Below are 14,662 nucleotides of genomic sequence, written 5' to 3' on the forward strand. Positions count from 1 at the left end.
CTGGGTCTCCCTGCTTAGGCTGCTGCCCCCGCGACCCGACCCCGGATAAGCGGAAGAGAATGGATGGATGGATGGATGGATGGTCCTCCGCGACTTCAATCACGGCCTCGTCACACGAAGAAGTCACACCATATTTTCTGTAAGTGTGACACATTTAGATCTGCTTAACATGTATGAGACCGAGCAGGTCAGCCTGAACCAAAGGATGACACCAGGTTCCAGGGAACACCTGTCATACTGCAAGGCAGGTGTCTGCTCTGTTTAGATGTGGTCCCATACCTTCTTATGTAATCAGATGTTTTATTAAAAATATTACCTGCTACCTAAAAGCTAACAAGCAACTGTTCTATTGTATTTACAGGCAGTACAGCCAAATGTTACTGTTGTTTGTCTGTTTACATGTTTTAAAGCAGCTTTCATAAATAGTTTATATTGTCAAAGTATCAAATGAAAGATGATATCAGAAACAGGCTGAAAATTACAGATCATATCTGTGTATAACAACATTTCTTTAAAGGCATAGTTCTGTTATTTTACTTTTTAATTATCTTTTTTGTGATCAGATAACAGCTACTCAGTTCAAGGGTGAATTTCCACCAACTCAAAACTAACAGTTTAAGCAAATGTTTTATTATTAGTTTTTAAACGTTGTCACTTTTACATGAAATAGCTGCCACAACTAATTAACATCAGCAAAAACAAAAATAGCAACAACTCAGTCAGTTCTACAAATACTGAGCTAAGATTCGGTGTGGTAGTAGCTGAGAGTCATCCCATCATATTTTCCAACCACTAACAGATCAAGCTGCTTTTAACTTTGGCGTGTAAGATGGCAGGAAATAAACATTTCTTTAAGGAATGCTATTTATAGTAAGTTTGCACAATTCCTATTTATCAGCATCATTTTTTTTAAATTCAAGGTAACCCGATAATTGCATCCTTAAATGGAAAAAAAAAGTTCAACAAAAATATTAGTTTATTGTTGTGTTATAGAAAATGCTGAATTTGATGTTGATGGAAAACTCACATAAATTTGCTTTTCAACTTGGAGAACTCGCTTGAAAAACCACACGAAGTCCAAATCTGAGAAAAAGTTTCTGAGCCACAACTGGACACATTCTTACAGAGACTGAGCTGCATTTTTATGTGGTAGTAGCTGAGAGTCACATTAAATGCATACTCTGAGTGCTAACAGATCACAGCAGAACGTTAACACAAACTGATGGAGATGTTTGTCTGTTACCAAATATCTCATGTACCACAGGAAAGATTCTAATGAAACCTGGTGGTGGGTGATGTGATGTCCTTGAAGGAATTCTACTTTCATTTAATTTACTCATGTGTTTAAAAGACTCTCGGACAGTTTGGTCCCTCAGTTCGGGGTCTTTTCGCCTCTCAGGGGGGATAATTCCATCAGGAGACGTTTGTGATCGTGTGTAACTCATGGAAGCTGATCTGCAAATAAAGTCTGTAACAGAGTTCCTCACAGCTACTTTGGCAAAATTTGACTTGTCAGTCAAGTTTTTACTAAATGAGTGTAGTTCAATACATGAAGGAACAATTTTATTTACCCAAAGATAATACAACCTCTATTTGAAGAATTTGGACTACTTGTTCTAAAATAAAAACGTCTAACTTTAAGTATTTAAATCTGCTGTATTTTTGGAAAGACAGAGCTGCACAATTCTTCAATTTCAATTATAGTAAATTTAGAGATATGTTCTGCGTTTGTTGTTACAAAATACTGAAGCAGATGGTCAAAAATAAAATGCAAAGCTTGCGCAGATCAATGAACATCGGGGAAGTGAAATGAAAAGTGATTGACAGAACTCTGAGGCAAATTAAAGACTTTGGCAGATGGTTGACAGCTGGCAGCACTCAGGCTTTTTCTACTCTTATTTATTTGTTGTCTGAAATTCATGGAAATATAAGTTTAGCTGGTTGACAGAATTTTCCAGCAAAAAAACAAACAAACATAAAACTCAGTTCAGCAAAGTTTCCCAAGGAATTTAAATTTTTAAACATTTATGGAACCAGAAGGAAGAAATTCAAATGTCTAGAGATAAACTAAATCTTTCCTCTGTTAAATATAATGGGAATAATAGATTTTACGTAGATTTGATTCTGTCATGAGTGGTTTTTTTTTTTTTTTAATTAATCTGTGTTCAGTATCTATACTTTCTGTAGCTGTTTCAAATTAAAAGCCTCAGAACTGCAGAGGTGACTGTCCAAACTATGGTTTATGAACGACAGAGAAACAGTCGTGGAGCAGTCACAAACACACATCCTGCTGTGTGTTTGTGACTGCTCCACAACACTGAACAACTTGAGTTATTTACAATATTTGCAACACAAAACTTAAAGACATCAGTTTATTTTATCCCAGGGACAAACAGAGAAATATCATCTGAGTAAAGTTGTCATAATTACAGCTTTGTTTGCTGTTTTCCAATGAAAACCTTTAAAAATAATGTTTTTTTCTTTTCTTTCTTAATTGTAAATAGTTTAGATATTCAAAGTTAACAAATCTATAACACAAATCAGCATGTAGTTAAATAAAGACATCTTTTTATTTAAAAGTAACTGTCTTAAAGAATACCTTTTATTTTTGGCACAAGGCTTTTATTTCCATGTCTGACAGGGAGTCAAAGCACCTTCTTCTCACTGATTTCAGTTTATATTTGTGAGTTACCAACTGTATATTTAGTGGTAAAAATTGTTTAACTGTGGAGGATCAATCATGTTTATAGGAGCATCTATTCAGGGATCTGGCTTGTTGCCTGAGCACAAATCAAATCAAAGGTTTACCAGGAAGAGATGGGATTGAGCCAATAAATGTTTTCAGAGTAAAATATCTGAATATTACTGTAAAATATCAGTAAACTGCATCTGAGTCTATTCCTCTTAACACTAAACATTCTGTTGCATCAGATTAAATTATAGCAGAAAAACTAAGTAGTTTGCAAAAGTATTCACCTCTTTTGTTATTCTTTCTATTGACCGGGAACTAAATTGAAATTTTAACCTGATTAAAATCAATAATTCTCCAAAAGTAATAATAAAAATGAATGATCTTAATGGGAAGGAAGTGGTTTGAAATCATTTTAAAGATTTCAAAGTGAACAGTGGTACATCTAACCATGAATTCAGCCTTGTGTTGAGGCTTATTGTCCTGCTGGAAGGTGAACCTCCGTCCCAGTCTCAAACCTCTGCAGGACTCCAACACGTTCCTGAAGAATTTCTCTGTATTTTGCTCCATCCATCTGTCTTTTAACTCTGAGCAGGCTCCCAGTCCATGCTGATGGAAAACATGCTGGTGTTCTCAGCAGGAGAGGTGGTAGAGCTGCCTCAGACACAGTGTCGTCCTTGATGGACTAAAAGTTTGAGTTTGGTCCAAACCACTTATTCTTTTTTTCTTTTTCTTCCTTTGAGCAGTGGCTTTTTCCATCAGACCTGTGAGGAACTGTGCAGGACCTGAGCTTGAAGTGAAAAATGCAGCCACACATGGAAAAAAAAAGCTGAGCTGTGTGTGTGTGTGTGTGTGTGTGTGTGTGTGTGTCTATCTGTTGTGTTTCCTCATTAAGGAAATTATATTTCCTCAGATCTTTCAGTGCTTTTGTATTACAGTTACTATTGTTAAATCATTTACTTATTCTGCTTGTTGTTGTGTTTTATTAGTTTCTTTTTCTGTGTTACACTCCACTGTATGAATAGATAGATAGATAGATAGATAGATAGATAGATAGAAAGAAGTCATCTCAGGATGCTGTACAACATCATTCACATACATTATAAAGTGGCAATAATTGATGCCAAATCCTTTTGCTGAGAATCATTTATTTTAACCAAAACTCACCTTTCTTTGGTTGGATGGACACACGTATAAATAACTGAGGACAGTCTTGGATCCAACTTTGTCATTCATTCTCTCATAAGTGGAGCCGTAGTCTGTAGATCTGAAGAAAGAAACAAAGCAAAAAGAATAAATCTGTAAGAGGCAGGAAGAAAAATTACTCTAGATAAGAGTCTGAACGTTTCCCCCCAAAAAAATCTAACGGGTAAACAAACCAAACCAAAGATTACTGCGATGTTGCACGATTCATGTCAAAAAGTTCTGATTTTATACTGATGAAAAAGAATGCAATATCACACCCAGAGGAGCAGAACAAGCAGAATAAATGCTCGTCTGCTTCTGAACATGCAGCCATTCTGAGTGAGTTAATCTGAGAGAGGGTTAACCAGTCATCCTCAGCTTCCTACTAAAACCAACCATTCACCAAGCCTTCAGAGACCTGACACCGTAAATAATTGATTCTCTCCTGATGACTCCTATGAAATAAAATATGACGAGTGCAAAAACATGTGGATGTTCCTGAACCCTTGGGTTTTAATAATTGAAGAGCGGGAATGAGCCTGTTAGCCAGCCCAGTCCCCAGAAACTCCATATGAATCCATCATCAGTAACAACCAAATCTGCCTTCAAGTTGCACATTACAGCATCTGCAGGCCGGTGGTCCGACTTTTCCTTCTTTATTCCTTCTGTGGAAGCAGGATTCGTCTCAGTGGAGCTGGGAGCACCTGCCTGCACCTGCGGCTAAGCCCTCAAGACTCATACAGTCCAAAAACGCCTTTTCTGACACTTAATAAATAAATAAAAAAAAAAGAAGGTTCTAGGCTACCAATTAAATTTTTTTTTTGACTTTAGAACCTTAAATGATCTGTGGATTGATTGTGCATTTCAGATCTAAAATATCTGGTTTGGTTTTAGTGTTTTACACGGCTGCTGTGTCTGAAGCCGGTTCTGTTGGTCCACTCGGTTCTGTTGGTCCACTCGGTTCTGTTGGTCCACTCGGTTCTGTTGGTTTGTAAGGACTGCTGAGGTACGTCCCTGTAGACCAGTGGTTCCCAAAGTTGGGTTCAGGACTGAATCGTCTCCACAAAAATCAGTTTTTATTGCCTGCTGAGTTGAAATATTGTGAGTCTGCATTCATGATTTTCAAGAAAATTACCCAGAATTCGATTCATCGTGTGTTTTGTTTTTCTTCTGATTTATGAGATAACTGCAAAATCTAGTTTTTGGTTTGACCAAAGCAAACTGGATTTTCCTGTAGGCAGAAAGAAAATTTTCAAACAGTTTGATAAACTGACAGCTCATTTCTTAAAAGTACTTTTATACTTTTATAGTAAGGACTGCAGGAAAGTCTGCTGTTCGTGGAAAAGTTGCTTTACATTAGTTACAAAATAACAATCAAACATTTATCTGAAGGGTATTAATTTTTATTTTATAAAAAATAATTATTTAATATTTATACTAATCACAAAATATTTAATGTTTGAAAAAAACTGAAGAAACTGTTGATTTTTGTGACGCGTTACAACTTTTCACATTGTTCAGATTAAATTTCATTCCAGCTTTTTCAAATAAAATTATTTGTTTCGAAATAAACTTTGTGAGATTTTTATTTCCACAGTCAGCGGTTTGTGCTGCTGTTGTTTTATGGGTCAGAAGCTGAGCAGTTTGTCATAAAACACAAGTAAACATGGTTCAGTCTCCATTTATTTTACAAGTTGTGTTAAATTTGGGTACACACACACACACACACACACACACACTTGCAGCCACCTGGAAACTCATTTCTGGTTTCGCCGCTGGTTCATGCCTAAACGCAGAAAGCAGAGATGCTTTTGCTTCCTCTATCTTTTTATTTTTCGTTAAATCTGGCCGCTCCTTCAGAGGGAAGCGGGCGTTCGGTGTCGCTCATTCAGATTCACTGCAGAATCCCTCCGAGAGAAACGCCGGCTGCTGTGATTACAAAGCAAAGTAACGAGTCACGGAGAAACAGCATCACTTCCACAACACATTAACGTGGAGGTGAGGAAAAACTGAGAGCGACACATTTAATCTCTGCTCAGGAAGAGACCTGATCAATTATGTTTGCTAATGAAAAGGATTTTCAGAAAATGAAAGATTTAAAGAAAAGAAATTGATGAATACAGCGAGAGGGTGCTTTTCTTTCTCCTCAGAATAAAACTGACTACTTTACAGGAATTATTTTTGTCTGAAACAAGATCTGGTTCACCTGAACAAATTTATTTAAATTATTTTCCATTATATTAAAGAAAACAATCACTGAGCAATAAAAGACAAGCACACAGCTGATCAAGTTACGTACATTCAAATCTTTTCTATATCCATCTAATACAACGATAATAATTCAGCATTTCAGAGACTAAAAGACGGAAACGTATCGATGAACCCACTGACTGCTTTGATTTTTGTATTTATTTGTTGCAAAGAGAATTTAAAGCAGCTGCTGTGAATCTGACAGAACAAAACCTTTTCCATCATACAATGAGACTGTGGAATATATAAGCTTATTAAATTATAAATTTACACTGGCAACAGCATTTATTTAGTAATTTCCCACTTTTTCTTACTGCAGCACCTGTGCTGCTTTTACTCTACTATAAATATTAAATGCCAATATTTGTTTAAAGAAACACTTTGTGCTTTTCATTCAAAATACATGGCTCTGACTCTGATAGTGATTTGTCATCTGAAGCTAACTCCAGTTTTACAGGAGAGCTTATTCAGTTTATTTACTGAGTTTAGAACCAAGTTCTTGATTGTTCAGATTACTTCTGAATCCCAATGAATTTATACATTTATCTGTAAAAGTTAAACCTGGTTTTGTTACAATCATTCCTGATCTGTATATAAATATAAAACATCCATGAGATATTTTTAAGGACATCAATGCATCACTATTAAAGCACTCTCGCCCGTTATTATTTAATTTCTTTCACAATTTTTTGATTTAAAATCAAGACGAGACCCTGCTCTGATGATCAATACATTCTGGATCTTTGGTTTTAGAGGTATGACCATATTCATGACTAGAAATGTCTTCATTTCCTCTTCTGTCAGGGCCAGATTTCCTTTTTGGAGTGCATGCAGGTTTGTATTCTGCACTACTTAACTTCCTTCAAAATTATTGTCCTTGTTTTTCCAGATATTTCTGCATTTCTGACCCTCATCCTCAGCGTCTTCATGTCACTCACTTCCTGTTTTCCTTTAGTAATCACCGGTTCCTCATCATCCTCATCTTCACTGCTGGAATTTGCCAGTTCTTTTTTTTCTGGCAGACCTTCATGATCACTTACACTAAATTCATGCTTATTTGAGTCAGCAGGCAGTTGCTTCACTATCTTTTAAGCATTTCTAAGCGTTGCATCTGAGCTCTACAAAAGATAAAAACCTTACTTGTTACTCAGATAACGGCAACAATGCACTTTAGATCCATTACAAAATCTTCCAGGTTTGTTCTGAAATGTAAGTTAGTTTACTTACTGCCAAACACTTCCTGCAGATGGTGAGAACAGTCAGAGTAAAAGTATGAATTGCTGTTGAAATATAGCCACTTATGCATGACGTCCAACTCAGTGGACAGGTGATCAATTAAACTTTTCTCCAAATATAAAATTAATTTTTGGAAAATACATCCGTAGTTTTATTCTTTAGTTGTTATTTGATGTTACCATATTTTTTTAACTGCAAGGGTCTTCTGCTGTAGAAGGATTGACAGGACATTGCTGAGCTGCTCGACATCCTCTGCTGACTGTCGGCCATCTTGGATTTGAGAACATTTCATTGCACTTGCAGTGGATGGCCAGTAGAAGGCAGTGTGTTGCATGATCCACAAGTGTCCACTTCAGTGGTCTATGTGCAGTTATAACATAAAAACCCAAATATAAACAAGAAAATGGCTTCTATAGCTGTCCACTGTAGTGAACACTATGCAGGAAAGGGAAATAGTGGTAAAATCCATTCATTCTGGAGCTCTAATAACTCAGATTTCACAGGAGAAACATCATTTAACGTTTAAACTGGTCACAGGAAGTTGGACTTTACATGACTGACCTGGTGTTTTGAGATCTTTTTTGGTTTTTACACAATCACAGTTTAAGTTTGATGACTTTCAGACATTTTCACCACAAAATGGCAACACTCAAACTCTCATATCTGATTCAGTATTTCCTCTTCAAAACAGGAAGTGAAGGCTCTTTTTAACTTCATATCTCCTATATATATCCTTTTATATAACTTTTCTCTGTCCTGCCATACCTCTAGATGGCAAGAATGTCCACATTAATGACATATACAGGGACATAACATTATTAGCCTGGGTAAAGATTTCCCAAAACAAAACAAAAAAGATTTCCCCTCTTATATACCATTTAGTTTCCTATCATTTCAACACAATCAAAATTTAATGGTGCTCGGATCAGGATAAAGTGAGACAGATGAACCTCTCTGATTAAGTGATGAAGTGTCGTGTTTTGCGACACTTTAAGGGGTCTCTGTGGAGGTCATGACCTCTGCAATGCCATGAAAAAATGTTTTGATCCATTTATTCCCCTGCATGAACTTAAGCAGGTGCTTCACACTCCTGCTAATGGCCTCCAACAATTCCTCACAGTTTTACTTCAAGCACAGACATAAAGCTAAAGCAGGGAGAAATTCAGACAAATATAACTGATAATGTAGGCTTACAAATGTCTTATAACAAACACGAGATCTTTAACACCACACCTTCATAAAGCAGTCCTGAATTAAATATCTCCCTGCTTCTTTTATTGCTTTTATTATGTGAAATCACTTTTATTATATTTTGGGGGAATTCAGATTACACTTTTGCATCAATGTCAGTCAATAGCTTCTGTTTGACAAACACAATTAAATGCTACACAAATTACATTAAGATCAACTAAAAGTCTTTGTTCAAGGCTCAGAGTGTTTTTCCAGCCAAATTTAGCCTGACCTTGTCCCTCTAATCGCGTTAAGTCTTCAGGGACTGACAAGTTCAATTTGACCTGAGCTGTACTCTCAAAGAGGATTATCCAGATTTTCTACTGTGGCGCCTTGTTTCAAATAAAATAAAGACTGAATATTCTTACTATCTAAAATAAAACCTTCCTTACAACCTAAGCCTGAGGATGTTGGAATCGTCCTCCGGCGGTCATCTTGTTCTATTTATTGTTTAATCTAAACGGTTGTACCAGTTTCTGTTGAATATGCGGCTTTTCACTCTGTGGGTTAAAAACAGACAAAGCAGTGGGGAAAAATCAAACTTGCACTGAAACAATATGGTGTTGGCTGAATCCTTCACCTCTAACCTTCGTAGAAACAAGACTAACTGAAACGATCCTGACTTTGTTTCACAGTTTTATTCAAGATGTGTTTGTTGGTTAAAGTGTTGCTGGAAACATCAGTGCCTGCTGGTTAGAACTGTGTGATTGTTTGACCAAAGATCAGGTAAAAAAGTCATCTTAGACTCTGACACTATTTACACAAGTTGTGTTTAAAAATGAGAGAAAAAGGATCATCAAACGAGTAAAAATCTTTACTTTGGATCCAGGTCATGTTGTACCTTCACAAATTGTACTTTTACAGCTTTGGTCACTTTGTACCCAGGAGTGTTGGGCACCAAATAAACCCATCAGCCACAGGGTTCTGTACTCACTCCATCCACTTAAAACCCACTTTTCTTGCCTTCGTATCCTCCATCTCAGTGCCTCATTCCTACCCCAACATTGATGATTTACAGTGCATCAGGAAAGTATTCACATCACCTCACCTTTTTTCCACATTTTGTTATGTGACAGGCTTATTCCAAAATAATTAAATTAGATTTTTCCCATAATGACAGAGTGAAAAAGATTAGTTTGATGTTTTCACAAATCTATTAAAATTAAAATACAAAATCCAAACATGTACATAAATATCCCAAGTCTTTGCCATGACATTCAAAGTTGAGCTCAGGTGCGTCCTGTTTCTGCTGATCATCCTTCAGTTGTTTCTGTAACTTCACTAAAGAACATGTGGTAAATTCAGTTGATTCAGTATAATTTCAGAAGGCACACATATGTCTATATAAGGTCACATAACTGACAGTACATGTCAGAGCACTCTACAGACCTGATTGGTAGAAGGCTGCAGAAATAGTTTATTTTTCAGAGGGTTCTCCTCCTTCCACAGACCAATAATGGACCTCTGTCAGAGTCACTATCGGCTTCTTGGTCACCTTCCTAAGACCCTTCTACCCCAACTGCTCAGATTGGCCAAGGAGCCAGCTAGGAGGAATCCTTGTGGCTCCAAACTCCTTCCATTTACAGATATTGTAGGCCACTAGGCTCATTGGGACCTTAAATGCTGCAGAAATGTTTCTGGGCCCTTTTCCCAGACCTGTGCATCAATGCAATCCAGTCTTGGCAGTCTACAGATAATTCCTTGGACTTCATGGCTTGCATGGTAGAGTGCTCCGACATGCACTGTCAACTATGGGGCCTTATATAGAGACAGAATGTGCCTTTCCAGATCATCTCCAATAAACTGAATTTACCACATGTGGATTTCAGTCAAGTTACAGAAACAAGTGAAGGATGATAAGTGGAAAAAGGACACACCTGAGGTCAAGTTTGGATCGTTCGTGAACATTACATCTCTACTCAGCTGCAATGTGAAGTAAACTTTTGCAATGAAGATGCACAGATTTCAACCAGTTTTATTATCATTTTTATCATCATATTCTAGCCTCAGAATTCAGAGTTGTATCCCCAGATGTTTGCTGATTAACTCTGGATCTTAAGACAGAAAAAATGCAGTTCTATTCAAATCAGCCAATAGACTCCTAAATTATTCTAACAATTTAACATAGCTGCTTGAAAACAAAAACAAGCTTAGCTGTGCTTTCTATGTATTCTGTACAAACAGCTTGTGATGCAATTCACCTGCACTGTAAAGAGTCTGTACCTGGCATGTACATATTTTACACATTGCAGATAGGCCAATATGTATGCCTAAATATAGAGGATTTATTGTATTGGAGAACACTTTTAAAAATGTTTGGCTAATAACTGTGTCATGAAAAGTGACTGTGCATGCATAAGTGCAAGTCAGTCGCAGTGCACAAAACAGCATATTATAATTATGGTATATAATCATAATGACACTCAAAGCTTGATCCTGTGCATGGTTGTGTGGCATCAGTGCATATTTTTCTGATAGTGCATGAGTGTGAAGGGGCAACTGTTTTGTACCTAATTAGTACAAAACCTTAACCACTATGGACAAAATGAAAATATCCTGATACAGAATGAAAGTGCAGGGCACAACATATGGGTAAGTTTTGAACAGTGTTATTTTACTTTCCTACATTTTCTATAGCTCGTGATCTCTCCATAGTCTCTAAAGCTATGTGGGTCTTTGAGTCCCTTCATGTGGTTAGATAAAAAAAAAGTTTCATTTAATTAGTTAAACATGTGCACATTACTCATGGAAGTAAGCTTGTATTGGTGAGCATCCCTTTGTGTAATATCTTTGAAGTCTATATGTCCCTGAGACACGAAACAGGAAAGTTTTCCCTTACATAATGTGATTCGAACATTCATGTTTGTCAGTTGGGGCTTGTCATCACTGTTTCAGCAATTATTTCACAGCAAAATGAGTTCCCTGGGACACTGGTTTACCTCTAGGTTTTCCTGGTTTTCATGTAAAAAAAAATAAAAGGGCAAATTCAAAAATAAACTGAAAAAACTTGAGTGATTTAATGTATTGTTTAAAGCCAGAGTACTCTGCAAAAGTAACCTATTTTTATTTCTGCTGAGATGAGCAGTTATGAAGTTTTGGTGCAGAATTAGTGGCTGTTTTGGGTTTGAAATACATTTGTCAGTATCAGTAAAGAGATTAGGGCAGATATGACTCAGGATATAACATCAGATTGTCTTTAATGCAGGATTTTCTCTAAATCTTTGACCATGAAGCAGACTTTCCAAACCGCTGAAACTGTAATTAAATGGGGAAAACACGCCAACATGATCTCTTATCATTTTTATCCTTTCTTTTCTCTCTGCAGGATTAAAGTATTTTTAACTTAAATGAGATTTGGGGAGTACATCAGGTCAGAAATGCTTCCACAAGGTGCATGTTTTCATTTCTTGCTATTTGTAAAGTGAAGCCCTTCCATTTTTAAGAGCCAAACAGAGATGGGATACGGTGCATTGCAGCCTGTGAACATCAAATGATTGGAATAAAAGGCAGGCAGAAATTGCATTAGGGAATGTTTGTGAGATTTTGCCAGATGGCTGCCAATAAAGCAGAACAATTCAGTTTTGTTGTACAACACTGTTGACCATGCTCAGGGGAAAGAAAGGGAAAAAAACATACACTTCAAAGGCTGAAAACTCCAACCAAATCATTTTAGTTTTTCAAACAAAGCACATCACCCTAAAGCAGAGCAAAGTTAAAGAAAACTGAAGTATGTAGAAGTCATGGTCCAGGAAAAACAAAGGGTTTCTATCTGATTCCTCTCATTTAAACCTGAAGCTTTCCACAGACTGAAGAGAAATGCGAAGGAGCAGAAAACTCCTAATCAACATTCATCAGGAGTCTGAAGATGAAAGCCTCATCAGGTGGTTTTCAGAGTTCAGGCCAAGCTACAACAACTCAGTTGTTTGTCCTCGGAAAAGGAGTCACACAGACAGGAAGAAAATGACCAGATGGACAGAAGTAAAACCAAGCCTGAGGCTTCTGAGCATTCAAAAACTTCTGATGAACTGCAGAGCGGTGGGGTCAGAGGTAGAGATGGTTGAGTTAGCTGCAGACATTTCACTTAAAATGGTTTAAATTGCTGCAGTTTTTCTGCCTGGAACAAACTAAATGTGCATAACAGAGTCAGTTCTGCTCCGGCTTAATTCAGGTACATTCAGCTTGTTTAAATGTTCATTGATATGCACTGTCCCTTTTTCAAATAATTAATATTTATTCATTAGTAGCAGCTACAGATACCTATGTGATGTCACATCAATCCCATGTGAAACAATCAATAGGAAATGAATATGCCAAAATCTTTGAGTGTGACTAGTAAGCAGTAGTAAACAGAGATAACTTGCTACTAAATAGCCCGGAGTTAATGTCTTAGTCAGAATGTAGTTCAGTTGGTTTAGTGGTTGTTATGAGCCTGGGATTTGTTTCAAAATCAGTTGTGACACTAGTTTAAGTTCACATAAAATCTGTTTGAATTCATGTCAAAGTGAGTTATTCATCAATCAGCATTACAGATGGGTAAACACATCATGTTTTCAGAATTACTGATAGCTTGACGTGGTTTGGTCAAATGATCAAGAACCTAACAAATTGGTAAAGATAGACCAGGGGTCGGCAACATAAAATGTTGAAAGAGTCATTTTGGACCAAAAAAACAAAAAACAAATCTGTCTGGAGCCACAAAAAAATTAAAAGCCTTATATAAGGCTTATAATGAAGGCAATAGAAAACTTAAAAAGTGCCAAAACTACCACATTTTTTCACCATTCAAACAAAATATTGCTAAAGAATATGAAATGACCTGCTACCATCACCTGCTTCAGATCCACTGGTCCTCCCACTCTACAAATGCTGAGGTTCACATCCTTATTGGAGATCATGACTCCTTCCTAATGCAGATCAAGAGGAACAAACTAAAGGCTTTGCTCACATAGTGAGGGTCAATGGGACTCTGTAAAACGGGATCCTCCAAAGAAAAGCTGAGAGAACCTGTACAAAGGTGGGTCCCCTCATCGATTGGCAGATGACATCCATACCTGGACAGGCCTTCCTTTCCATGTCCTTACCTGTTTTACTGATGATCGGTCAAGGTGGAAGTTGCTGGTGAATAATGCTTGTTCTGCCCCCACTCTGTGATTAAAAACGAGTAAAAAATAGTATAAAACTTGAAAATTCAGTTGCAGTGAGGATTAGTAGTTTTAATAATCACTGCTACCACCAGTAAAGGATATCTCAGCATGGAGACTTCTAATGTTCAAGCTGTCAGGGAGTTTATCTGTGGAATATACACTCAGTCAGAGCTTGACTCTTTATAAACCTTTACACACACTCACAGCTGTGCTCAGAGGTGGCATGTACACACACACGCCTCCACCCTTCCATGTTTTCACCCAAGGCAACTGCTGCATTATCTCACCTCTAATGTAAAATCCAGTGAAGCATAATTGAAAATGGCTTTGGAGAATTGCCACATTGCGATAGGAAGATACTGTAGATGCAGGTGTTTCTTCGGGAGAGCACAAGGTTGTCAACACATATGAGAGTGGAGGACGATGAAGCGAGAAAAAAAATAATGGCATGTCAGAAGACTGAGCACTGTACAACCAGCTCTGTCTTCCTTTCAGTTTTATTAAGAAATGCCATATTAGTCTAAGCGTGTGTGTGTGTTTATGAATGTCTCTGTGTTAGTGGGCGATTGTGAAAGGAAAATATAAAAGCAAGCCATGTGTGAAACAAACAGAAAACAGAAAATGAGCCAGCTGACTGCACCAGAATTCAAGCTGCTGCAGTGAGAAACTCAGGCAATGTCACACAGAACAAAAATTTCACACAACAATCTCTTTCTTTTGGTCTCTACCAGGAGTTAGTGACCACAGTTGCATGTATAAAAACAGATCAACTTGTAAACGGAGAGCTTCGCCTTGTAGATCAGCTCTCTCTTCACCACAATAAACCAGTACAAAGTATGCAATACTGAGGAAGCCATAACGAAGCCATAACGATACATCTGTCAGTCTTGTCCATAACAGTTATGACAAGAATCATTGACAATGGGCA

The 14,662-nt window shown here is 37.2% G+C and overlaps 1 protein-coding gene across 1 annotated transcript in view; it reads right to left on the bottom strand.

Annotated features, from left to right (window-relative positions):
- The window catches only part of sorcs3 (sortilin related VPS10 domain containing receptor 3), a 205,812-nt gene that overhangs the window by 94,055 nt on the left and 97,095 nt on the right, over window positions 1-14,662 (bottom strand). Inside the window, exon 3 of the mRNA XM_017433896.3 lies at window positions 3,857-3,956. Within this exon, the coding sequence (XP_017289385.1) occupies window positions 3,857-3,956 (100 nt within the window). The remainder of the gene's footprint in view (window positions 1-3,856; window positions 3,957-14,662) is intronic.

The sequence above is a fragment of the Kryptolebias marmoratus genome, linkage group LG3 (genome assembly GCF_001649575.2).
Source record: "Kryptolebias marmoratus isolate JLee-2015 linkage group LG3, ASM164957v2, whole genome shotgun sequence".
NCBI lineage: Eukaryota > Metazoa > Chordata > Actinopteri > Cyprinodontiformes > Rivulidae > Kryptolebias > Kryptolebias marmoratus.